Raw genomic sequence first — 23,425 nt, 5'->3', positions numbered from 1 at the left:
CTAGTCAGCTCCATAAATAGCTTTAAATAACAGCAATGCAATAAATCACAGCTGAGTGGCTGTGCCAGGGGGGACTGCAGCCAGGGCGGGGACCCCTGGGGCCTGCCCAGGGGGCCACCCCACTCTGCCCATGCAAGGGCTGAGGTAGATGCGGTTACCTGCACCGGGGTTTGTCCCCTGCGTGGCACAAGCCCCTGGAGCTCTGCTGAGGGGCTGCCCGATGCCGTTCCATGGACAGTGTCCTGGCTGCCAATGGACAATAAATAACCAAATAAATAGGAGCTGCGGTGCCGCTGGGATCGCTCCCTGGCCGAGCCACAGCCCCGATGGGCTTGTGTCACTGCTGCTTGTGCCGGTGGTTCCTGAGGATCTCCAGGATCTCGGCTTTCTGCCTCTCCCAGGCTGCTGATGGGCTTCTCTGCGCCCGGGGCAGAAAGAAGCTGTATTTCAATCTTGGTGGGCGCCGCTCATCCACCACCAGTGCCTGCAGCACCAGGGGCTCACGCAGCGGCCCCCGGCCTGCCAGCATCTCGGTGGCTGCCGTGGCCCCGCTGTAGCGCAGGGTCGCACCACCCGCCAGCACCACGTCAGTCGGGGAAGGCACAAGGACATAGCCACCGTTGAGGAGGGAGTTGCCAGCCGGCTGCCTCAGTGCCAGGAAGACATCCTCACCGCCTTGCGCCGAGATCTGCCGGACCAGGAGGTGCGTGGCACCTGCCGGGATGGTCACCACGTCGTTGTAGCCATAGCTGTGGGGCACAGTGAGGTTGGAGGGGAGATGATGGCAGCCGGCAGGTGGCATGCCCCCAGTCCCACCGCCACCGTTGGGGTGCTTACCGGGGTTTGGTGAAGGAGCCATAGACTTTGGTGCAGCTGGAGCCATCGCCACCGCACATCATGCATTTATCGAACTTCTTCTTGGAGCCAATGACGCGGTCGCAGCCAGCAGGGATGCAGCGGCCCTGCACACACACCCCCGTGCTCTCAGGGGAGCAGGGCGTCCCGTCGGCCACCTGTGGCATGGCACAGCCTCAGCGCCTGCCGGCGGCACCCTGGGGTGCCTGGCGGACAGGGGAACACTCACCCTTGGCTGCAGCACATGGTAGTAGCCCAGGGTTTGGGACTGGCAGGTCAGCTTGCACTGGTCCCGCTCAGAGACGCCACTGTAGCGCGGCACCCAGTCCAGGGGGGCTGGGAGCCCCTTGACGAGGTCAGGGCGATGGTTGTAGGCGGCACATTGCTCTTCCCGGAAGGTGAGGGCTGCCGGCAGCAGTGTGGCACAGTCGGCACCGGCAGCAGCCCCCAGCCTGCCCCCATAACCTGCACCGGGGACCGGTGCAACCCCTGCTCCCCACCCCTGGCCAGCCCCACTCACGGGTGCTGCCGGGACACTCCTCCACGTTGCAGGACTGGAAGCGGGTGCGCTTCCCCTCACAGTACCGGCCACCATGGCGAGGTGCCGGCGCGGTGCAGTTGCGGTGGGAGAGCTGGACGCCACCACCGCAGGTCCGTGAACACCTGCCCCATGGCCCCCATGGCCCCCAACCACCGTCCACAGGTGTCTGCAGCCAGAAAACAACAGGGAGTGTCAAACCTGAGCTGGTGGGTGAGTGCCCACCCCGCCGCCTCTCCGGGACTCACGGTGAGCTCCTGCAGGCGGCCAGTGCCAACGCAGAGCCCATCCATGCAGACCCTGCCCGGCGCGCACGGTGTGCCATCGGCCCAGGGGAAATGCTTCGTCTGGCAGACAGAGCGGCCACTGACGTGGCCGGTGCACCACAGCGAGGCGCAGGGCGGCTGCAGGTCACCGCAGTGCCGCGAGTGGGGCCCGAAGGTGAGCTGGCATTGCTGCAGCACTGGGTAGGTGCTGCCCGGCAGCGCTGAGGGCAGCTGCAGCCACTCCAGGGGCTTGTCCAGGAGGCAGTGACCTGCGGGGACATGGCACTGCTACACCAGGGGTCCCTGAGAGCACCGAGATGGGATGTGGCTGCACCAGGATCCCCTGTGCTGGGTCGTACCGTGGCCATTGTCCAAGAAGTCAGTGATGAAGTGGGTGCTGCAGGGGGACCACACCTCACCGGGATCCAGCGAGGAGAGGACAGGGGCCATCATGTGGCGCGTGGCTCCAGAGCGGCTATTCAGCTCCTGGCAGGGCTGGGAGGTGTCGTGCAGCATGTTGAAGATGTGGCCTGTGCCGAGGGACAGTGGTGTCAGCCCTGGAGGGGCTCATGGGTGGCAGTAGGTGTGCTGTGTGTGTCCCCCCCATGCTGGCCCCCGCTGCTCACCCAGCTCATGGGCGACTGTGAATGCCGACTGTAGCCCATCGTCTTCCACAATGGCACAGCTCCGCTCGGGGTCACAGATGGTGCCCACGTCAGCCATGCCCAGCGTGTCGCAGGTGGCTGCCCCGCACAGGTCCTGGGGGCAGGCAGAGCATGGGGAGGTGCTCCAGGGCACCCCAAGCCCAGCCAGCACCCAAACTCTCTGGGGTGGGCCCATCTGAGGGGCACCCAGGGACCCTGCCAGCTCACGACCACCCTGCAGGGACCCCAAAGAGCCCTGCAGTACCCCCACAATAACCCCCCAGCTTTCACCCCACACACACCTGCCGGGTGAAAAGGATGGCGGTGTCAAAGTGGAGGGGACTGTCCTCGTCGGGGACATTGAGCCCCCTCTGCCACTGGCAGAAGTTGCGGAGCATCTGGGCAGCGTTGGAGGTGGTGGGGGGCCCTGGGGTGCCCTGGCCCAGCACCACCAGCCGCGTCACCCGCAGCTCCACCGCGTTGCCCAGGCTGCCGTGCCGGAAGGACCGGGCGGCCGCCGCCAGCACCGTCAGCAGGTACCGGTGGAGCCCCGCGCCGTGGAACTGGGCCATCGACTCGTCCGCCACCACCAGCATCTCCACGTACCGCGGCACCGAGGCGAAGCGCTGTCGGGAAGAGGGGCGCTGGGGCAGGGCACCGGCGCCAGCCCGTGCCCCCCAGCACCGTGCCCGTGCCAGCCCGGCACACCCCGGTGTCTCTGGGCCCTGCACCAGCGTGTCCCAGTCCGGCCGCCCGCGGCCCCGGTCGCCCCCTCGGGGCGGGTCCCGGCCGCGCCCCTGGAGGCGGAGGGGAAGCCCGCCCCGGCCCGCCCCTGGCCCGGCCCATCTCGGCTCGAAGTATCCCAGAGCCCGCCCATCCCGGTCCCGGTCCGTCTTGGTCCGCTATGTCTCGGTCCATCCCGGTCCCAGCCCACCACTGTTCGGTCCGTCCCGGTCCATCCCATCCCAGTCAGTCCCGGTCCGTCCCGGTCCATCCCATCCCAGTCAGTCCCGGTCCGTCCCGGTCTGGTCCGTCCCGGTCCATCCCAGCCTATCCTGGTCCCAGTCCATCCCAGTCAGTCCCGGTCCGTCCCGGTCCATCCCATCCCAGTCAGTCCCGGTCCGTCCCGGTCTGGTCCGTCCCGGTCCATCCCAGCCTATCCTGGTCCCAGTCCATCCCAGTCAGTCCCGGTCCGTCCCGGTCCATCCCATCCCAGTCAGTCCCGGTCCATCCCGGTCTGGTCCGTCCCGGTCCATCCCAGCCTATCCTGGTCCCAGTCCATCCCATCCCAGTCAGTCCCGGTCCGTCCCGGTCTGGTCCGTCCCGGTCCATCCCAGCCTATCCTGGTCCCAGTCCACCCCATCCCAGTCAGTCCCGGTCCGTCCCGGTCCATCCCATCCCAGTCAGTCCCGGTCCGTCCCGGTCTGGTCCATCCCGGTCCATCCCAGCCTATCCTGGTCCCAGTCCATCCCATCCCAGTCAGTCCCGGTCCGTCCCGGTCCATCCCAGCCTATCCTGGTCCCAGTCCATCCCATCCCAGTCAGTCCCGGTCCGTCCCGGTCCATCCCATCCCAGTCAGTCCCGGTCCGTCCCGGTCTGGTCCGTCCCGGTCCATCCCAGCCTATCCTGGTCCCAGTCCATCCCATCCCAGTCAGTCCCGGTCCACTCTGGTCCGGTGTGTCCCATCTCTGTCCATCCCAGCTTATCCCAGTCAGTACCGGTCCGGAGTGTCCCAGTCCATCCCATCCCATCCCAGTCAGTCCCAGTCCACTCCAGTCCGGTGTGTTCCATCTCTCTCCATCCCAGCCCATCCCGGTCAGTCCCGCTCCACTCCGGTCCGGTGCGTCCCATCTCCGTCCATCCCAGCCCGTCCCGGTCAGTCCCCGTCCGGTGTGTCCCCGTCCATCCCATCCCATCCCGGTCAGTCCCGCTCCATCCCGGTCTGCCGTGTCCCGGCCCAGCCGTACCTTGGCTCTCCTCGGGGCCGGCCCCACGCGGGACCGTGCCCCGGCTTCGTCCGGTGCCGTTACGGGACAGGCGGGTCCACGCGCGGCACCGGCGGCGGCGGCTACCAGGAGCGCCAGGAGCGCGCGGCGCATGGCCCGGGCACCGCGACAGCGCCGCGACAACAGGTCCCCGCCGGCTCTGCCCCCGCCGCCTCCTTTTAACGGGCGAGAGAGGCGGCCCCGGGCGGGCGGAGCGCGGCAGGGAGCCCCGGCCCCCCCCCCCCCCCCCCCCCGTCGTTCCGGGAAGGCAGAGCAGGGTCCCCAGGGAGCTGGCCCGAGCCGGGGGATCCCCCTCACCGACACACCCTCGCTGGGATCCCCCTCACTGGGACCACCTGCACCAAGACGCCCTCACCTGCACAGGGACCCCCTCACCAGGACCCCATTGCTGGGGTCCCCTCACCGGGACCCTCTCTCCGGAACTGCTGCAGGGCACCCGCAGGGCAGCAGGGGCCAGGGGCAGTGCAGGTGTCTGCTGGGGGCAGCCTTGGTGTGCCCAGGGTGGGCACGGGGCTGGGGGCACCCCAGGGTGCTCTCCCACCCTGCAGCACCCGCTGCCCCCTAACACCCCACTGCTCTGTCCCCTTTATCCTTACTGGTCCCTTTCATCCCTCTTTATCCTCCTCATCCCACCTTGTCCCCTCCATCCCTGCCCATCCCCTCCATCCTTTCCCATCCTGTCTCTTCCATCCTTCCTCATGCTCTTCATCCACTCCTGCCCCATCCATCCTCATCCTCTTCATTCATCCCTATGCCCCCCATCCCTTCCTGTCCCCTCATCCCAGCCTTCCGGTGCCAGCCCGCCTGTCCCCTCCCCATGTCCGCACTTCCCAGCAGGGCCACCCGTGTGTCACACCGGAGTCACCTCCTGGCCCCCAGCCCAGCTGGGCAGGACATGGGCCACATCCTGCTTCCTCCCTTCTCGGAACGAGGGGGCAGGGCCCAGCTGCCCTCCCTGCCCCAGCACCCCTTAGCACTCCTGTCTGGGGGTCCCCTGGGTGCTGCCATAGGGGTGCTGGTGCCGGTGCCATCCCCGCCGTCCCCAAGGAGAACAACAGGGTGACGCGGCCTGGCACAAAGGGAGCCGGTGGCACTCGGCGCTGCCGCACAAAGAGCCTCTGTGCTGGTGCCCCAGCAGTGCTGGGCTGCACCCACGGGACCTCGCCAGCACCGCAGCCGGGCCTGGCTGGGACGGCACCTGCCCAGCACCCACCCGTGTGCGGGAACAGTGCCGCCATGGGAACGTGGAGCCCACCGAGAGCTCGCCATGGCCTTGGCACCTGCGTGGCCAGCAGCCAGCACGTGCAGTATCCGCCAGGCTCCAGCATCTGCCACAGCCAGCATCCACCGGAGCCAGCATCCCACGGGCTGCAGCATCTGCTGCCTCTGGCATCCGGCACAGCTGGCATCCCCAGGGTCTGACATCTGCTCTGGCCAACATCCGCCACCTTCAGCCACATGCAGAATCCACCCTCTCTGTCATCTGATGGCTCCAGCATCCCCCCAGTTCCAGTATCCCCAGCTCCAGCATCTCCCAGTTCCAGCAGCCCCTGCTCCAGCATCCCCCCAACTTCAGTATCCCCAGCTCCAGCATCTCCCAGTTCCAGCAGCCCCTGCTCCAGCATCCCCCCAACTTCAGTATCCCCAGCTCCAGCATCTCCCAGTTCCAGCAGCCCCTGCTCCAGCATCCCCCCAACTTCAGTATCCCCAGCTCCAGCATCTCCCAGTTCCAGCAGCCCCTGCTCCAGCATCCCCCCAACTTCAGTATCCCCAGCTCCAGCATCTCCCAGTTCCAGCAGCCCCTGCTCCAGCATCCCCCCAACTTCAGTATCCCCAGCTCCAGCATCTCTCCAGCTTCAGTATCCCCAGCTCCAGCATCCCCCACAGGCCTGCTGTCTGAGCCATGGGGCACCCCTGGGTGCTGGCAAGGGCTCAGCATCAGGGGCTCGTCCTGGCCCAGCTCCCCTGCCCAAGGCTGGACCCAGCCCCAGCAGGGTGGCCCCGTGCCAGGGGCAGGGGGGGCAGCCAGTGGGCAACATCTGGGCAGCATCAGCCTGCACAGCCGCCATGACTCACGCTGCGCTGCGTGACCTCAGGAACAGCCTTGACGTGGGTTTGGCTGCTGACGTCACTGGGGACAGTGATGCAGGAGAAGGCCACGGGAACCAGCACGACCCCACGGCTGTGGGGACACGGGGGGGGAGGGCACAGGGGACATGGGGGGTCCTGGCACAGCGGGATGGTCCCCGTGTCCCCTGGCAGGGGGGCCAAGTCCAGATGCCAGAGTCTGGGAACTCCCCAACGGCGGGGGTGGGGGTGTGCTTGGCGCGGGTGGATGCGGGACTATTTTGGTCACCCCCACCCAGCATCCTCATGGCAGCCCGGTACCTGTCCCCCCAGCACCCGCACGGGGACACTGTGGGTGTCACAGAAGGCGGCAGGGGCCACCCCCAGCTGCAGCGGCCCCTGAGCAGGGGGGTCTGGGGACACACGTCCCCCCGCCATCACGCCAAGACACCGTGCTCCTCTTTCGCCCGCCACATACTGCTCACCCCGTCCCCTCTGCCCCCTCCATCCCCTCCGTCCACGTGCCCGTGCCCGCCGCAGTGCCCTCCGTCCCCTCCCACGAGGCCACCCCGCCCCGCATCAGCCTCTGCCCGACACAAAGATGGCGGCAACGCCCACGGCCGTTTCCTGTTGCCTTTAATACCAGCGCCGGCGGGGCCCCCCGCAGCCAATATGGCGGCGCTGCGGGCTTCGCCTGCCCTCCCCAAGCATGGCGCCCGGCCCCGCCCCCTGGCAGCGGCGCGGGGGGGGCGGCGCATGCGCAGTGCCAAGGGCAAGATGGCGGCGCTGCGGGCGCTCGGGCGGCTGCGGGCACCTTCGGGGCTGCGGGCAGCGGCGCGGCTGGGGCTGGCCCCGGCCCGGTGAGAGCGGCGGGGAGCCGGGGGGCCGGGGGCGGCGGCGGGAGGCCGGGGCTGGGGGCGGCAGGGCCGGCCCCCCCCCCCCCCCCCCCCCTCACGGCCTGTCCCCGTCCCGCAGGGCGCACCAGTGGCAGCCCGATGTGGAGTGGGCCCAGCAGTACGCCGGCGCCGTCATGTACCCCAGCAAGGAGACGGAGAAGTGGGTGCCGCCGCCCTGGAACGGTGAGGGGCCCTGGCGGGGGAGGCCGGGGCTCTTGGGCCCGGGGGAAAACCTGGGGAGAGAGGCTGAGGCCCTGGGTGGGCCCGGGGCAGCGAGCCGAGGCTCTGGGGGTGCTCTGAAGCCCTTCGGGTGGCCTGGAGGGGATCTGGAGGCTCTGGAAGGGTGTCAGGGGCCGCGGGTGAGCCCTGGAGGGGTGTTGGGGGCCTTCGGGGGGGCTCAGTGGGCTCCAGAGCCGGACCGGCGTTCCTCGGATGCCCTGTGGGTGCTCGGGTCTGCGTGGGGTGTGCTCAGGGCCCAGTGGGGCTTACGTGGGGCTGGGGAGTGCCCTGCAAGGACTCAGTGGGGCTCAGGTCTGCCTTGTTCTCCGGCGTGTCCCGTGGGTGCCCAGGTTTCAAGGGATGTGGGTGTAGGGGGCGAGTCCGCTGGGAGCTTTAGCCCCACCTGTGCCCCCCTAAGCTGCTGCAAGGGGCTCCTGTGACGGGCTTTGAGCTTCTCCTTCCTTGCTTCTCCTTGCTGGTTCTGCAAAACTCCCCGTGCCTGGTCTCTGCTGCAGCCCCGGCTCCTCCCTGGCTTCTTGCGCTCCGGGGAGAGCGGTCAGCGCAGGCTGAGCCTCCCAGGAGGCCCTTGGACCTGGCCCAGGGGTCTTGCGTTGAGCTGAGACTGGAGCTGGCGGTCGGGACGCTGTGTTCCTGATGTCCGGCCAAGCGCTGAGCTCGGCTTGAACGTCTGTCCAGCATCCGCTCTGCGTGCCTGTGCTGCTGGGAAAGGCCGAGCACTCTTGGGGGCAGTGGTGCCTCTGGGGGTGGATGTTCCTCCCTGTCTGACTCTCCTCTTTGCTCCCTGAGCAGACAGGGACCCTCTGGCTCACAAGAAAGTCTCAAGTTTGACCATAAACTTTGGGCCTCAGCACCCGGCTGCCCATGGGGTCCTGCGGCTGGTCATGGAGCTGAGCGGGGAGACGGTGAAGAAGTGTGACCCCCACATTGGCCTCCTGCACCGAGGCACTGAGAAGCTCATAGAGTACAAGACGTACCTCCAGGTAAGGTACAGTGGGCTCCCAACGCTTCCCCATCCCAGGGGCTGGTGTCTGTCTGGGGAGAGACAGGGGTGTTCTTTTGGGGTGAGAAAACTAGGAGCTGAGGGGTTGCTGGTGTCCATCTGTCTGCAGCTGTCTGATTGGATGCATCGGCAGTTTCCTTGGTGCACTGGGAAGGGATTATTTGCCTGTTGGGTTTTGCAGCAGGGTTTGTAAACAAGCCCCACTGATTTATTATCCTGATTGGATTTTAATCTTTCTGTTGGCAGGAGAAATGGAGCTTGAAATAGCTCAGGACTGGTCGGGGGGGCACTGCCTTGGCTGGCTGCGGCAGCTCAGGACAGCACCCACGCTCAGCTGTGTGGCAGTGACAGTTTTCAGCTGAGGATGCACAAGGGACTGGGGCCCTTGCAGTGTCTGTGAAAACTGGCAGAGGGATGTTTTCTGTCTTCCTTCATGCCTTATCCCAAGGCAGGGCTGTCCATGTGTCCACTCCAGCCTGGAGCTGGAGCTTCTGGGCTGCGTTTACAGCTGCTGTCGTGCTTGGTGCTCCCTGAACTGGGAGGACACTGCGCCTGGTGGCTGCGTCCCAGCACTCCCCAGCTGCGGTGAAGCTTCTGAGTGCTCTCCATCAGTCCTGGGTGTTTGCTACCCGGCTGCAGGTGCCAGCTGCTGCCACTCAGGGACATTTCTTTTGGCAGGCACTGCCCTACTTTGACCGTCTCGACTATGTCTCCATGATGTGCAACGAGCAGGCCTATTCCCTGGCCGTAGAGAAGCTGCTCAACATCCGCCCGCCCCTGCGGGCTCAGTGGATCCGAGGTGAGGGCGTACCTGCACGTCCCCACACTGTTTCTGTGAGGCTCCAGCTCCCATCCCAGAGGCAGGCACTCCTGCCTGCCCTGCTGAGAGCTCATAGCTCTCGGCTTTCTAGGGGCTCAGCCCCTGTTTGCTCTCCCCAAGGAGGGGGCACAAGGCCCGAGGTGCTCAGCCACCTGTGCCCTCTCTGCCCCCAGTCCTTTTCGCAGAGATAACCCGGCTGCTCAACCACATCATGGCTGTGACCACACACGCACTGGATATTGGGGCCATGACCCCCTTTTTCTGGATGTTTGAGGAGAGGGAGAAGGTAAAGTGCAGCACAGCCACACCGGGGGATTGGCATAGGGGCAAATCTGTGGCTCGGTGCTGCCCGCGGGGCCATGCCGTGGAGCAGTGGGCTCTCCTCTGTCCTCACAGATGTTTGAGTTCTACGAGCGGGTCTCAGGGGCACGGATGCACGCCGCCTACATCCGCCCCGGTGGGGTGCACCAGGTAAGGGTGGCTGTGCTGTACCGTGGCTCCTGCAGAGCCCTTCCCATCTGGCGGGGATGTGCGAGGTGTCCCTGGATGGATGACCACCCTTCCCCTGCCTCCCTGCCCGTGTCCCCAGTGCCGCTGGCTGTGTGTGGGCTGACGTCCCTCTCTTCCTGTGCAGGACTTGCCCCTGGGGCTGATGGATGACATCTATGAGTTTGTGAAGAATTTCTCCATGCGGATAGATGAGGTGGAGGAGGTGAGCAGGATGGGAGCCAGACTTATGCTTGAAACCTGGGAGAGAGGGACAGTCCCCATTTCCCAGCACTCTGAGGGCTGGAGTCTTGCGTTGCCTATCCTCTGGGCACGGGCAGCGCGGGGTTATTCCTCCTGTGGCAGTAGTGACAAGGTGACACAGGTCAGGAAAGGGGGTGTGCAGCTGGGGAGGGCAGCCGGTGCGAGGGACGGGTGACTAACACCTTGCTGCCTGCAGATGCTCACAAACAACCGCATCTGGAAGAACCGCACCATTGACATTGGGGTGATAACGGCAGAGGAGGCTCTCAACTATGGGTTCAGGTGGGTCCAGTGGCTCCCAGGGATGCCTGGCAGGGGGTGGATCAGCCTCCTGCCCCTGCCCAGCTGTGTCTGAAGGTCTCAGCCCTGACTGCAGGCGTCCCCGTGGCTGATTGGAGCTGCCTCAGGGCCTGATGGCAGCTCTCCGGCGACCACAGCTTGGCAAGAGCTGTGACACTGTGTCCTGCCTGGCTTTACTCGCCTGATGTCCCTGAGCCACCATCCTGTGGCTGCTGCTCAGGGCTGTGGGGAGTGTGCAGGCGGGGGATATGTGGCTGCTTTTTTCCCCTGTGTCGGGGTCCATTTTGGGGTGTGGGGAGGGCCGGGAGCTGGCGTGGGGCTGCTCACCCACCTCCCTCCACCTAGTGGGGTGATGCTCCGGGGCTCGGGGATCCACTGGGATCTGCGCAAGACCCAGCCCTACGACGTCTATGACCAGGTGGAGTTCGACGTCCCCATCGGCTCCCGGGGCGACTGCTATGACAGGTAAACCACGTGCTGTCTCTGCCGGGGGCTGCGGGAGGCCTTGGCAGGGTCACACCTCCACTGTGGGGCTGTGATGAGGCTGCGGCTTCCCCATGGGGCGCCCACTATGCTGGGCGTGGGGTCCTGAGCAGCGTGGGGGTCCCACAGGTACTTGTGCCGTGTGGAAGAGATGCGACAGTCCCTCCGTATCATCCTCCAGTGCCTCAACAAGATGCCTGAGGGGGAGATCAAAGTAGATGATGCCAAAGTCTCCCCTCCGAAGCGGGCAGAAATGAAGGTAAACACGCTGCCTTCCCGCACCGGGCCTCGCTGCTGGCTGCGTGTTGGTGCTGGCGAGCAGGAAACGCTGTTGGGCATGTCAGATGCTTCCGCTGAGGCTTTTGCTGATGTTATTTGCTGCTGCGTCTGTTCCCCGGCTCAGCTGGGGACTGCCTGGCCTGCTGTGTGCTGTCCCTGCCGGGTCTGGCAGCATCTGGGCAGGGAGCACGGCTTTGTGCCGGGAGGGTTCGCTGCCTGCTGAAGCTGCGCCTGAGCTCTGCAGCAGCCTGGCCCCGTGCAGCAGAAGGGAATCTCCCTGCCCTGGCTCTTCCTTGCCCAGCCCAGCTTGGCCAAAAAGCCACTCTGGTGAGGGCAGGTGCTGGCAGAGCAGAAGCGGGCATGGAAGAGATCTGGCAGTGCCCTGCCTCGTCATTCCACATGCTTGTTATGGCCAGTGGCCATATGAACGTGGCCACCACCCTGGTTCCCACGCTTTGCGCTCTGTCACCAGCCGCCGAGGCGCAGGCAGGAGATGGGCAGCGTTTCTTGCCTGCACAGGGCTGCTCGCCCTTGGTGACTGCGCCCTCCTCTCTCCACAGACGTCCATGGAGTCCCTGATCCATCACTTCAAGCTCTACACGGAGGGCTACCAGGTGCCCCCTGGAGCCACCTACACAGCTATTGAGGCCCCCAAGGTGCAACTTCTCATAGCGTTACGGGGACAGTGGGCTCTGTTGTGGTGAAAGGTGTCCCGTGCCACTCTCTGGGGACGTCGTGCTGCTTGTGTCACTGACTGGGTGGGCTGTCCTGTCCCCAAGACTCTGCTCTTGTACCAGACTGATGTTTGAGGGCTGGACAGTGCGGCTGGGATGCAGAGCCTCAGCCCCCCAGCAGCGTCACCATGTCACCAACCCCATTCCTGTGTCCTTGCAGGGCGAATTTGGTGTCTATCTTGTCTCAGACGGCAGCAGCCGCCCCTACCGCTGCAAGATCAAAGCACCTGGATTCGCTCACCTGGTAGGAGAGGCTGGGGTGGCTGGTGGCATCACCATGCTGGTACCTGCGGTGCGGGTGGGATTTGGGCTGGAGGGGACAAGTGCAGCCTGGGATGAGTGCTCTTTCCCGCTCTCCTTGCTGGGCTTGCTCCGCCGCAGCCCCAGCACGTCTGCTGTGACTCCAGCTCGCCTCTCGTGCCTCTGCCGTTAGAGCTGGTTTCCTTTTTCTGCTGATAACTGACCACTTCCCCCAGCTCCTCCCCAGCGGGTCACGCTGGCTGGGGCAGCACCCCCTCCCCTGTCTGCCCATCCACCACGGGCGAGGGTGGGGGGGGGGTGGGCCCTCTGCCACCACAGCACCCGCTCGCTCCGGAAGCAGTGAGCCCCACCAGGCCCTGTGTGGTCACTATTGTTTTGCAAACCCGGGAAGCGGAGCTGTCCCTGCCTGCCTGGGCAGGCCTGGGGCCAGGGTGGTGGGTGCTTGGGGGGCTCTGGAGAGGGGGCTGTGGACTGATGGGGGTCCCTTGTGCTCTGCTTCAGGCGGGTCTGGATCGGATGTCGCAGGGCCACATGCTGGCAGATGTCGTGGCCATTATTGGTATGTTCCCTCTTTGGACTGGGGGCTCCCATGGCTACCGGGGGGGCTTCTGCCCCATTGTGGGGGGCTGGTCATGCTATGACCCCTCTTTCCCTCCTGCAGGCACACAGGACATCGTCTTCGGGGAGGTGGATCGGTGAGGTGCCAGCCCCACTGTGCCCATCTCCTGCTGTGTGTGCTGCTCTGGGCGGAAGGGTCCCCCTTGCCCCCCCCCCTCCGCGTGCACCCTTCTTCATCTGAGTCAAATAAAGACTAAACTGGGTCCTTCCAGGCCAGTGCCCCATCTCTGCCTCTTCCCTTATCCAGCCAAAGCCTGGTGAAACCCTCCTCCCTTTCCCATGTGAGGCTTGTGGTCAAGAGCTTCCCCTTCCCGTGGTGGCAGGCCCCTCCATGGCCGGGAGGAGCCCGGGGGGACCCACAGAGTTTCACCTGCAGCAGCCCAGGTTTGGGTGCTGCTGATTCCTGCAGGCTTTCTCCGACAGCCTTCGTCCACCCCGGGGCTGGTGGGTGCTCCTGCAGCCCCTGTGGCTGACCGCAGCAGGGCTGAGGGAGCTGCGGTACCACCAGGGCCAGGGTGGGCTGGGCACAGGGACGGCGGGTGGCACGTGGGGACCGCGGGGACAGCTCGCTGGGCCCTTGAGCAACATCCCCACCGCCCATTGTGGGAAGCGGGGACGGCTGCGCGGGCCAGTTCCCCAGGGCCAGAGGAGGGGGGAAGCCAGCAGAGGCGGTGCGAGCCGGCCGGGGAGGGGGTGGCGGTGGCGCTGGCTCCGCAGTTGCTGATTGCGGCACGATAGCCCCGACCGGCCGGACCTCGCGCGGGGCCTCGTGGAGGGATGGGCACCCGCCTGCTGCTCGCCACTGCCCTGCTGCTGCTGTGGACCCCAGCCACAGGTGGGGATGGGGGTCCTGCGGGGATAGGGAGCAGCTGGGTGGGTGCATGGCCATTGGGCTGGCGCTCTCAACCGCGTACTCGCCGTTTGGTGTGAGTCAGGATCCATCGAAGGCCCCTCCCAGGGTACTTGTGTTAGGGAGGGGCGCCCCAGGGAAGGTCCTGGTGGGCTCCAGTGCTCTCCGACACCATCCAAGGGGGTGTTGGTGCCACCTGGGATCCCCCGGGACCCTCTGCTGTTGGCAGCATGCAGAAAGTGGTGATGCTTGGAGGTGGCGGAGCTGAGCTCTCAGCAGCCAGGATGGGTGCGGGACCCATCCTGGGGCCATGCTGACCCGGGACACCCTCCCACCCTCCCATTGTCCCCAGAGGCCCTGATGGAGCCGGAGATCTGCTATGTCCTGGATGCCATCCTCTTCCTCTATGGCATTGTACTCACCGTCCTCTATTGCCGCCTGAAGGTGAGTGCCAGGATCCGGCCTCATCTCAGGGACCAGCTAAACCCCTGGCACACCCTGTTTTTTGGGGGGGGACCCCCAGGAGGCCAGAGCTCCCAGGGCTTCCCCACCTACGCTGAGGCTTTTTCCTCTTATTTCTTTTGTTTGTTTATTTTTTATTTCGGGCAATCCCTTCGCCCCCCTGCAGTTCCTGGTTCACCGAGCATCGCAGCGGGGAGCCGGCAAGGAGGTAGCAAAGGGCAGCCAGGACTCTGGGTGGTTTGGGGCTGGGGTACCCTGGGAGGGACGGGCCCCCTCAGCCAGCACCCACCCTAGCTGATGCTGTAGCCATGGAAGGGGAAAGCAAAGGGGAATTGGCTGAGGGGAGGGCTCTGGTGGTCTTGGGGCTGGGAGGGGAAGAAATCCAGGAAACCTCATGGCTTCCCCCCACTTTGCCAGGGATTAGAGGGGGGGGGGGGGGGAGGGCAGAGCAGGACAGGGGTGTCTGTGTGTCCATGTCCCTCATCCTGGCCCCCCTCAGCTCTTTCTCTTTCTCTTTCTCTTTCCTGGAGCAGAAGGAAGAAGCTGTCTATGCAGTAAGTCAGCCTGGGGGTGATGCATTCTGGGGGGGTCCTGTCCTGGGGGGGGCCCTACCTACGGCCGTGTCCCCTGGTGGGGTGCCATGTCCCCTGGTGGGGTGCCGTGTCCCCTGGGGTGCCTGTATCCCACTGGGTGTCCCGCCCCGTAGGGACGCCTCACCCTGGTGCTGTATCCCATGTGCGCTGTTACCTGGGGGAGGGTGCCCTGTCCCCCACTCCCCCCCTGGGAGCACCCACCTTGGGTGCAGCCCCCCACTCCGTAACAGCCCAGGGCCCTTCCCTGGGGCAGATGTTGGGTGGGAAGCCCCCATAGTGGGGTGACAGCCTGCAGGGGGGTGGCCATCGTGAGGTGGGGGTGAGCACCCCGTAACCCCCTCTCCCATGCAGGGGCTCAGCGGTGAGAGCCAGGAGATGTATGAAACCCTCCAGATGAAACATTCCTGACTGTGTCCTGCTGCCGCGCCACAGACGTTCCTCGTTGCCCTATCCCCCCCCAGCAGCTGGGGACGCCCCTATGGCCCCCCCCCCATTCCCTCCCCCAGGACTGTGATGGAGAACTGGAGCTTTTCCCCCCTGGAAATGGCTGGGTTTGGCCCTGAACTGCCTCCCGACCAGGCACTGGCACAGCCTGAGCACTGCTGCTGTGCTGGGACCTCCTGAGCCAGTGTGGGGCTGGAGCTGCCTGGGGCACATGGTGCTGTGTCCCCTCACCCAGTAAAGCAGCACCAGTGTAAACAGAGCAGGAGGGTGTGTTGTAATGGCACGGTGACGATGGCACCGGCTGCTGGTGGGGGTGGACACGGCGTGGGGACAGTGATGATGGCAGCTGCCAGCAGGGCTGGGTGCTCGACAGGGACAGTGGCACCGTGTCCTGCTGGGGACAGGGACCCCTTGGGGATGGTGGCACCATCTGATGGGGATAGAGCCATGGGGACAGGGGGACGGTGGGGCTGGAGATGGTAAAACCAGTGCCCAGCCGCAGCTGCTGTGTGTTTCTGGGCAGAGGAGATGCTTCTGTGGAAGAAAAACCCCACCATTTCCCCATTTAACTAAAAAAACCTGTATTTTGGGGGCAATACCATGGGAACTGCTCCTGTGCCCTGCTGTGGCCCTGCAAAGAATCCCCCAGCACCCTCGGTGGGGAGGGGACCAGTAGCAAGAACCCAGCACCTCTGAGCCTGGGGGGGGCCCTGGGGGCTCCTCAGGCTTTGGGGGTCCCGCTGCAGGGGGAGCAGGGGATTGCTGGCAGCACTGGGGAGTCTTGGCAGGAAGGGGGAGGACTGGGAGGGGGAACGGGGAGCCCCTGAGGGTGCTGGGAGGGGGAAGGGGGAGCACTGGGGTCACTGTGTAGCCCCACACAGGATCCCCCCCCCCCCCCAACTTGAGTTGGGCTCTGCTGATCCGGATCGGGCCCCGAGCCGAGTGGGCGCCCCATGGCAGCCGTGGGGTTTGTGTCCAGGGGTTTTCCCAGGGTATGTGGGGGGGGACACACCCGTGGGTGCCCACTGGTGGGGACACCAGCATGCACCAGTGCAGGGGCGGCGTCCCTGGTGTCACGGGATGTTCTCGTAGATGTCACTTGGGAGTTGTGGCTGCGCATGGGGACCCGGCAGCACCGCGTACGTGACAGGTGGCTCCCACGGGGGTGGGGGATGGGGGGAGCCCCAGGGGGGCCGAGATGCTGATGTGCCTGGAAGAGAATCGGTTCAGGGGCGCAGGCTGTGGGTGGTGGCACACGCGGGTGGCGTCCCCTGTCCCCTTACTCACTGTACTCACACTCACCCTGCTTGGTGACCACAACATGGGTGTACAGCACCTCCTCGTCCTCCACCTCCTTGTTCTTCAGCACCCTGGGGTGGGCTGCGGGCTCTGGCAGGTGACCCTCAGGCTCCGGGGGGGCAGTGGGGTCCCTGCGGGGACAATGGGGTGTCTGGGGAGGGGGCTGTCCCAGCCCTGGGGGAAGGGGCTTTGCAGCTGGACCCCCTTGCCCACTCACTCACCTGCCCTGGCTTCTCCTGGTGGCTGCAAGGCAAGAGAGGGGCATTAATGGCCCTGGGGGTTCCCGGGGTGACAGTGGTGAGGGACCCCCGGGATCCCAAGCCAAGGGCCCTGGGGCTCAGCCCTGCATGGCCAGGAAGGAGAGGCGACCCCCCCCCAGACCCCTAGACCTCTGGCACCCCAGGCTGGCAGTACCAGGGGCTCAGCCCTGCACACCCAGATGAGATGGGGGAACGCGGGCTGCCAGCAGGGAGCACCCCCAAACTACCCCCCAGCACCCCGGAGCTAAGAGCACTGGGGGGCTCAGCCCCAGCCAAGACGGGGGACACGGGGTGCAGCCCCATCCACCTCCTCCAGCTGGTGCGGGAGTCTTTCACCCCACCCAGGACCACTGACCCCCAGCCCCCAGCGCAGGTGACCCACCTGCACGATGCCGGCGCCGGAGCTGCCAGCCCACGGCAGCGAGCAGGAGCAGGAGGGGCACGCTGAGCCCCGTGGCCATGGCTGGGGACAGAGCGGAGATGAGCCTGTGTCAGCCCCGACGCCGGGGGGCTGGACCCCCACAGGGACCCGGGGAGGGGGGGGATGAGGGCGACCCCCACCTGTGCCCTGATGCTGCCATCCCTGTCCCGGCAGCACCACCGAGAGGGTGAGCACCGGGCTGCGCGCCCAGAAGACGCGGTGGGTGCCCAGGCTGTTGGTGGCCAGGCACTCGTAGGTGCCGGCATGCTCAGGCCCCACGGCCCCCAGGGACAGAAGGGGCCCCCAGCCCAGCTCCTGCCTGTCCCGCAGCCAGGTGAAGTTCACGGGTGCGGTGCCTGCCCGCACCGAGCAGCTCAGGTTGAGGTTTTCACCCGCCAGCACGGACGGCTCCGTCCTTGCCATCGCGATGGCAGCACCGGCCACCGGCACTGCCAGGCAGGGGGACAGTGCCGGGGTCAGAGCAGCGGCTGCTCCCCGGCGTGGGACCAGCCGATGCTGCGGGTGGGGGGCACCCCAAGCCGGAGGGTCCTGCTCACCCAGGACGGTGACCCGCAGCGGCGGGCTGTCGGCTGTGGTGCTGCCATCGGTGACGGAGCAGTGGTAGCGGCCGCTATCCTGGCGCCCCACGGCGTGGAGCTCGTAGCGGGGGCCCACGGCCAGCGGTGTGGCTGAGCCCTGCCGGTGCCAGGAGAAGGAGAGGGGCCCCGTCCCCACGGCCACCGAGCAGTTCAGCGCCAGGCGGTCGCCCTCCACCACCTGCCCGCCGGGGGGCTGCGCCACCAGGGACACCCCTGAGACTGGGACCCCTGCGGGGAGGAGATGGGCAGGCACAGGGGACCGCAACCCGTGGAGAGGGGGGACCCCAGGGAGGGATGGGGGGGCCAGAAGAGCGAGTGGAGACCCAGGCAGGGGTGGGGGGACCCCAGGGAGGGACAGAAGGATGTGGTGAGAGATGGAGGGACCTGGGAAGGGATGGGGGGACCTGGGGGGGCTACCCAGGCCCGGTACACCCCCATCCCTCCTGCACACTCACTGTACACGGTGACAGTGACCGGGGCGCTGTGTTTCCACACGCTGGCTGTCTCTGCCCACACTTCGCAGTAGTAGTTCCCTGAGTGAGACAGCCCCACAGCCAGCAGCTGGAGTTGGGGGGAGCCCTGGGGCCCCCCAACTACCACCCTGTCCTTGTAGAAGATGTACTGGAGGTGGGCAGGGGGCCGCAGGGGGCTGGAGTGGCTGGAGCAGTTCAGGGCCAGGGGGCTTCCCTCGGTGATCTCAGCCGGGCCCTCCAGGCGCAGCACTGGCACCGAGAAGAGCTCTGGGAAGGAGCCGGGGGGGCGACGGTGACCCCGAGCCTGCTAGGTAGGGGCAGGGAGGCTGCACCACACTGGGTGGGTGAGGGGAGTGGGTGCTCACCTTGCACTGCCACCATTACCGGTGCCGATTTCTGCCACCCTACTAATAAGTACTGCACCACAGCCTGGCAGTGGTAGTGCCCGCTGTGGTGCAGCTGCAGGGGTTGCAGGTACAGCTCAGCCCCCAGGGTGGGATCCTTCAGCACATCCCGCTCATGGAAGAACTGCACCTGGCTGATGTGCTTGTCCTTCCAGCCCCGGCAGCGCAGCTGCAGCCTGTCCCCTTCCAGCAGCGTCCGCGCCGGCACCTGCAGTATCAGCCAGTCTGCAAGAGAAGGCTGTGGCAGCTGGTGCACAGGGATGCAGCCAGTGGGCTCCCATTGCATGGGGAGGCATTGGTGTGCAGGGGGATGCACCAGCATGCACGGGGATTGCACCCAGTGATGCGCAAGCGATGCAGCCAGTGTGCACACGGATGCACCTGGGTGCACAGGATGGGCTCCTGTCACATGAGGGGCAAGAGGCTGTGAAATGGAGCCCACCCAGAGCCCTGGGGACACCTGCAGGTGTCGAGAGCACCAATCCTGCCCCTCACCATTTGAGAAGCTGAGGGTGATGGGGGGGCTGAGCTCAGCACCGGGTCCGCGGCACTGGTAGCTGCCGCTGCCAGGGTAGTCTTTGGAGGCATGGATGCGGTCAGATCCTTCCTGCCACCACAGCATATTGTTGATGTACCAGTAAGTGGGGCCAGGCATACTGGAGCCCCGGCAAGTCAGCATCACCGTCTCAGTCTGGAACACCGGCGTCCAGGGAGGATCCAGCGTGAGCTGGCTGAGCTGGGTGCCTGCGGGGTGACAGGGGATGCCAGGCTGCCAGGCCACCCGGGGTGCCTGGGGACAGCAGGGTCGGGGACCGGCAGCGAGGACTCACCAGCGAGGCCGAGGGCTTGGGCTGGAAGGGAGAAGGGAAGAGGGGCTGGGTGGGGACTGCTGCCACGGGGACACCAGCACTCAGGGGACAGGGCTGTGGGGGCTGTCCCCAAGCTGTCCCTATGGGGTCACTGGCACCCATGGGAAAGGCCATGGGAATGGTCCCCCAGGGCACCCAGCAGAGCCCAGGGGACATGTCTGCATCAGAGCCACCCATGCATCACATCTGTGTGCCATGGCTACCCCGAGCTGGCACAGGTCACAGGGACGTGTCTGCCCCCTCCACAGCCCCATCTCCATGGCCCCATCCCCATGGTCCCATTCCTATGGCACCTGTCCCCATCCCCACAGTGCTCGTCCCCATGTCCCCATCCCTACAGTGCTCATCTCTATGTCCCCATCTCCACAGCCCCATCCCCATGTCCCCGCCCCCACAGGCACCCCAGCCACATGGTGTCAGTCCCCACACCTCCACCCCTGTAACGCCTGTCCCCGCATTGCCATCCCCACCGCCCTGTTCCCACTGGCCACCCCAGCCCACAGTGCTGGGCATGCTGGGCATGCTGGGCATGCTGGGCGTGCAGCCCCGTGGGCTGGCTCTGCTGGCATTGGGGACCTCAGGGGACCCCGCAGCCACCCCGCGCTCCCTGCCACGGGCTGGCCAGTGCCACTGGATTCTGCCTCAACCCACTGCTTCCCGAAACAGGGAGGGATCCAGGCGCCCATCCCCATGGCATCAGGTCCCCTGCCAGCCCCACGGCCCGTGCCCGAGCACTCACCCCAGAGGAGCACCACCAGGCTCCTGGCCATGCCGTGGCTGCCAGCCCTTTGCATAGCGGCTTTTTGGGGAAAGGGGAAGGAACGCTGCTTCCGCGTCCCCACGCCTTTGCCCCAGCCCCAGGGCACACGTGGCTGGTGCGGTGTAGCAGGGACCGGGGCCAGCCGGGTTCCGCAGGGGCCTCTGACCCCGTCGCCCAAGGGGCCCCCTGGGCACTGGGACCCACCAAGGACACAGGGCACAAGTGGCCCTGTGGGCGATCTGCACCCATGAAGGGCTGAGACCCCCCTGGCTGGAGCCCCCGACGGACTGGGACCCCCGAGGGGCCGGGACCCCCGAGGGGCTGGGACCCGCGAGGGGCTGGGACCTCAGGAATCAGCATCCCGTGGGCTGGGACTCCCAGAGGGCCGGGATCCCGAGGGCTGGGACCCGAGGGACCGGGACCCCAGGGCCGGGACCCCGTGGGCTGCCCCGGCTCCGCGGTACGGGGTGGTCGCGCCGCCCCGACTGAGGGGCCTCACGCCACGCCCCGGGCGCTGCGGCGCCGCCTGGCGGACGCAGTGGGGAACGGCGCCGCGCGGGGCGGGGCTCGCTGGCAGGAGGCGGGGCCTCCCGGCGGAGGCGGACCCGGCGCCAAGATGGCGGCGGAGCCGGGCCCGGGCCCCGACCCGGAGCTGGAGGAGCTGCTCGACAGTAAGAGAGGGGGCCGGGGGTCTGTGGGGTGCAGTGGGGCAGGGGTTCTTTGGGGTGCACTTATTGGGGGGTGCAGTGGGGCAGGGGGTCTTTGGGGTGCACTTATTGGGGGGTGCAGTGGGGCAGGGGGTCATTGGGGTGCAGTGGGGCAGGGGGTCTTTGGGGTGCACTTATTGGGGGGGTGCAGTGGGGCAGGGGGTCTTTGGGGTGGTTACTGGGGCACAGCAGTGTGAGGGTCTCAGGGCAGCCCCCCCAAGACGGGGCTGGCATTGGGGTCCGTGGGGCAGAGCAAGGCAGGGGGGGCCAGCCTGTGCCACAGGGTGGGGGTCATTGTGGGGTGCCAGGAGCTACTCCGGGGATGGGGGGTCCCTGGGCCAGCGGTGCCCGGCGGCCCCCCTCAGCCCAGCCCCTCCCCAGGTGCCTTGGACGACTTCGAGAAGGCCAGGCCCGCCGCCCCCCCCCCGCCGCCCCCCGCCGGGGCGCAGCCCTCGCTCAGCGCCGCCGCCAAGGTGCGCCGCTGCCAGGATGCGCCCGCCGCCCTCGCCCCAGCTCGCAGGGAGGGGGGACACACTGACACGCGGTGGGGGGGGCTGACCGTGCCCCTCTCCCCAGGCCTCCCTCTTCGCCTCGCAGGAGAGGTTCTTCCAGGAGCTGTTTGAGGGGGAGCTGGCCTCGCAGGCGGCGGCCGAGTTCGAGCAGGCCATGCAGGAGCTGGCCCGGGAGGAGCCGCACCTGGTGGAGCAGTTCCAGAAGCTGTCGGAAGCGGCGGGCAGAGTGGGTGAGTGGGGCCGGCACGCGGGCGGCCCCGCCGGGCGCAACCCCTCAGCGCTGTTGCCAGTGGGTTTAACAAGACGGCAAAGCGGCGGCCGCCCTCCCTGGCTGCTGGCTCGGTTGCGCCAGGGTTGGCGTGTTGCAGCCTGCTGAGACCTTGCTGTGCCAGCAGCGTGGCAGCACCCGAATCGGCCCCAGCAACCTCTTGCCGGCAGCCAGAGATCCGAGGTCACGGCAGAGCAAGCAGCGTGTGCCGGCCCAGGGTGGGATGGGGTTCTGGGGGCACTGGCGGTGGAGGGGTTCCCACCATGCGAGGTGGTTTGGTTCAGCTTGGGGCTGGCTGGCACCTCGCTGGCGGTGCAGTGCCAGGGCTCACCAAGCTCCGCCAGCCACTGCCGTGGTGGAGCAGGATGGGGGGAAGATTTGGGGGGCTTTCAGGGGATACCTCGGTCCTGCAGGCTCTCAGGACCCCCATTTGGGAGCAGGGTCCCCAAGACAAGACCTTGTCGTGCGGGGTGGCACAGGGTGCTCGGGCTCCCCCCCTCCCCAGCCAGCATCTCCTGGTCCCTGCAGGCAGTGATGCGACGTCACAGCAGGAGTTCACCTCCTGCTTGAAGGAGACGCTGAGCGGCCTAGCCAAGAACGCCACCGACCTGCAGGTACAGCCGCCCTCCCGCCAGCCAAGCGAGGTCCCCCCGGCGGTGACCCCATCCCAGGGGGGTGCTGACCATGTCCTTGCAGAGCTCCTCGGCCTCAGAGGAGGAGCTGGCGAAGGCGCTGGAGGGGCTGGGGCTGGAGGAAGGCGACGGCGAGGGCAGTGTCCTGCCTGTCATGCAGAGCATCATGCAGAGCCTGCTCTCCAAGGATGTGCTCTACCCCTCGCTCAAGGAAATCACCGAGAAGGTGTGTGGGGGGTGTCTGGCAGTGCCAGGGCATGGGACACACGTGGCAGTCCTGGCGTGACCTGCCACCGTCCCCACACAGTACCCCGAGTGGCTGCGGCAGCACGCTGAGGCGCTGCCAGCTGAGCAGTACGAGCGGTACCGGGCGCAGCATGGCGTGATGGGCCGCATCTGCCGGCAGCTGGAGGGTGAGCAGCCAGGCGAGGGCGAGGAGGAGCGGCGGGCACGCTTCGAGACCCTCCTCGACCTCATGCAGCAGGTGAGTAGTGAGGGGACAGACACCCCTGACCTCCCCAGTGCCAGCTGCACCCCCCTCCAATGCCACGCTTAACCCCCTGTGTCTCCCCCTCAGCTGCAGGACCTGGGACATCCACCCAAGGAGCTGGCCGGGGAGTCGGTGAGTGTCACCGGGAGCCCCTTGGGGGGGCGGGGGCCCCACCCGGACCCCCCCCAGACCCCTGGGTCCCCCAGCTCACTCCCCCCTCCTCCCCACAGCCCCCTGGCTTCAACCTGGAGCTGCCGGGCGCGGCGGGCGGCGAGCAGTGCTGCCTCATGTAGCGCCAGCAATGGGACAGGGGTGCCCACGGCCCCCCAGCGCTGCACTGCCAGGGGCAGCCCCTGCCTCGTTACAGACTAATTGAGGCCCCCGACGAGGATGAGGATGAGGATGAGGATGCCGAGCAGAGCTGGGGCCACAGCGCGGAGGAGCGGGGCTGGACGTGGCAGCTCTGCCATCCGGCACCGGGGGGTGGGCCAGGGGGTGGGGGACGCAGGGACCCCCGGCCTGGGGGCACGTATGTCCCCCCGATGTCTCCAATAAAGGTGTTGGCAACTACCGTGGCTCCCGCCTGGGGAAACTGAGGCAGGGGCGGCCGGCGGCACCCTGCTGA

General features: G+C 66.8%; 5 protein-coding genes across 10 annotated transcripts; 3 read left to right on the top strand and 2 right to left on the bottom strand.

The window, feature by feature from the left end:
* Window positions 1-7: 7 nt before the first annotated feature.
* On the bottom strand, window positions 8-4,439 carry ADAMTS4 (ADAM metallopeptidase with thrombospondin type 1 motif 4). Its single transcript, XM_055697058.1, has 9 exons — window positions 4,271-4,439; window positions 2,606-2,929; window positions 2,286-2,418; window positions 2,019-2,189; window positions 1,642-1,928; window positions 1,376-1,562; window positions 1,085-1,260; window positions 838-1,013; window positions 8-749 (listed from the first exon to the last, which is right to left on the bottom strand). The coding sequence occupies exons 1-9, from the start codon at window positions 4,400-4,402 to the stop codon at window positions 338-340; spliced, it is 1,998 nt and encodes a 665-aa protein (XP_055553033.1). The 5' UTR covers window positions 4,403-4,439; the 3' UTR covers window positions 8-337.
* A 2,686-nt stretch (window positions 4,440-7,125) lies between these two features.
* On the top strand, window positions 7,126-12,968 carry NDUFS2 (NADH:ubiquinone oxidoreductase core subunit S2). The gene is made up of 14 exons (XM_055696523.1): window positions 7,126-7,236; window positions 7,352-7,455; window positions 8,302-8,492; window positions 9,191-9,311; window positions 9,506-9,618; window positions 9,729-9,803; window positions 9,967-10,044; window positions 10,279-10,364; window positions 10,728-10,847; window positions 10,995-11,124; window positions 11,705-11,800; window positions 12,039-12,122; window positions 12,641-12,698; window positions 12,801-12,968. Exons 1-14 carry the CDS (start codon window positions 7,133-7,135, stop codon window positions 12,836-12,838), a joined length of 1,398 nt encoding a protein of 465 aa, XP_055552498.1. The 5' UTR covers window positions 7,126-7,132; the 3' UTR covers window positions 12,839-12,968.
* A 434-nt stretch (window positions 12,969-13,402) lies between these two features.
* On the top strand, window positions 13,403-15,365 carry FCER1G (Fc epsilon receptor Ig). The gene is made up of 5 exons (XM_014282723.3): window positions 13,403-13,592; window positions 13,960-14,051; window positions 14,236-14,277; window positions 14,603-14,623; window positions 15,014-15,365. The coding sequence occupies exons 1-5, from the start codon at window positions 13,535-13,537 to the stop codon at window positions 15,068-15,070; spliced, it is 270 nt and encodes an 89-aa protein (XP_014138198.1). The 5' UTR covers window positions 13,403-13,534; the 3' UTR covers window positions 15,071-15,365.
* Window positions 15,366-15,670: 305 nt separating this feature from the next.
* Window positions 15,671-20,567, bottom strand: LOC102058614 (Fc receptor-like protein 3). Of its 6 annotated transcripts, none has more exons than XM_055696522.1 (10): window positions 20,171-20,567; window positions 19,058-19,306; window positions 18,524-18,770; window positions 18,141-18,425; window positions 17,644-17,913; window positions 17,227-17,535; window positions 17,048-17,128; window positions 16,627-16,648; window positions 16,403-16,536; window positions 15,671-16,316 (listed from the first exon to the last, which is right to left on the bottom strand). In XM_055696522.1, the coding sequence occupies exons 2-10, from the start codon at window positions 19,148-19,150 to the stop codon at window positions 16,180-16,182; spliced, it is 1,578 nt and encodes a 525-aa protein (XP_055552497.1). In that variant the 5' UTR covers window positions 19,151-19,306; window positions 20,171-20,567; the 3' UTR covers window positions 15,671-16,179. The 6 variants fall into 6 exon arrangements, 4 of the variants coding, with proteins under 4 accessions (XP_055552497.1, XP_055552494.1, XP_055552495.1 ...); XM_055696519.1 differs by having other exon boundaries at window positions 18,524-18,787; window positions 20,171-20,566; XM_055696520.1 differs by having other exon boundaries at window positions 16,409-16,536; window positions 18,524-18,787; window positions 20,171-20,564.
* A 113-nt stretch (window positions 20,568-20,680) lies between these two features.
* Window positions 20,681-23,370, top strand: PEX19 (peroxisomal biogenesis factor 19). Its single transcript, XM_055696525.1, has 8 exons — window positions 20,681-20,862; window positions 21,280-21,371; window positions 21,475-21,640; window positions 22,207-22,292; window positions 22,375-22,536; window positions 22,618-22,794; window positions 22,888-22,932; window positions 23,031-23,370. Exons 1-8 carry the CDS (start codon window positions 20,808-20,810, stop codon window positions 23,091-23,093), a joined length of 846 nt encoding a protein of 281 aa, XP_055552500.1. The 5' UTR covers window positions 20,681-20,807; the 3' UTR covers window positions 23,094-23,370.
* Window positions 23,371-23,425: the final 55 nt, after the last annotated feature.

The sequence above is a fragment of the Falco cherrug genome, chromosome 19, assembly GCF_023634085.1.
Source record: "Falco cherrug isolate bFalChe1 chromosome 19, bFalChe1.pri, whole genome shotgun sequence".
Taxonomy (NCBI): domain Eukaryota; kingdom Metazoa; phylum Chordata; class Aves; order Falconiformes; family Falconidae; genus Falco; species Falco cherrug.
Note: the sequence above shows the minus strand (reverse complement) of the source record. Positions and strands in the feature narration are given on the sequence as shown.

Bases quoted from the DNA above. Each gene is read 5' to 3' on its own strand.
- ADAMTS4 (XM_055697058.1), bottom strand. From the start codon at position 4,402: ATGCGCCGCGCGCTCCTGGCGCTCCTGGTAGCCGCCGCCGCCGGTGCC. The intron at 2,419-2,605 runs GTGTGTGTGGGG...GCCTGCCCCCAG, and splicing joins CCATCCTTTTCACCCGGCAG to GACCTGTGCGGGGCAGCCAC. The intron at 1,563-1,641 runs GTGAGTCCCGGA...TTCTGGCTGCAG, and splicing joins GCCGCCTGCAGGAGCTCACC to ACACCTGTGGACGGTGGTTG.
- NDUFS2 (XM_055696523.1), top strand. From the start codon at position 7,133: ATGCGCAGTGCCAAGGGCAAGATGGCGGCGCTGCGGGCGCTCGGGCGG. The intron at 8,493-9,190 runs GTAAGGTACAGT...TTCTTTTGGCAG, and splicing joins AGTACAAGACGTACCTCCAG to GCACTGCCCTACTTTGACCG. The intron at 9,804-9,966 runs GTAAGGGTGGCT...CTTCCTGTGCAG, and splicing joins GCCCCGGTGGGGTGCACCAG to GACTTGCCCCTGGGGCTGAT.
- FCER1G (XM_014282723.3), top strand. From the start codon at position 13,535: ATGGGCACCCGCCTGCTGCTCGCCACTGCCCTGCTGCTGCTGTGGACC. The intron at 13,593-13,959 runs GTGGGGATGGGG...CATTGTCCCCAG, and splicing joins GCTGTGGACCCCAGCCACAG to AGGCCCTGATGGAGCCGGAG. The intron at 14,278-14,602 runs GTAGCAAAGGGC...TTCCTGGAGCAG, and splicing joins AGCGGGGAGCCGGCAAGGAG to AAGGAAGAAGCTGTCTATGC.
- LOC102058614 (XM_055696519.1), bottom strand. From the start codon at position 20,225: ATGCAAAGGGCTGGCAGCCACGGCATGGCCAGGAGCCTGGTGGTGCTC. The intron at 17,914-18,140 runs GTGAGTGTGCAG...TCCTCCCCGCAG, and splicing joins GGTCACTGTCACCGTGTACA to GGGTCCCAGTCTCAGGGGTG. The intron at 16,317-16,402 runs GTGAGTACAGTG...ATTCTCTTCCAG, and splicing joins GGTCACCAAGCAGGGTGAGT to GCACATCAGCATCTCGGCCC.
- PEX19 (XM_055696525.1), top strand. From the start codon at position 20,808: ATGGCGGCGGAGCCGGGCCCGGGCCCCGACCCGGAGCTGGAGGAGCTG. The intron at 20,863-21,279 runs GTAAGAGAGGGG...GCCCCTCCCCAG, and splicing joins GCTGGAGGAGCTGCTCGACA to GTGCCTTGGACGACTTCGAG. The intron at 21,372-21,474 runs GTGCGCCGCTGC...CCCTCTCCCCAG, and splicing joins CGCTCAGCGCCGCCGCCAAG to GCCTCCCTCTTCGCCTCGCA.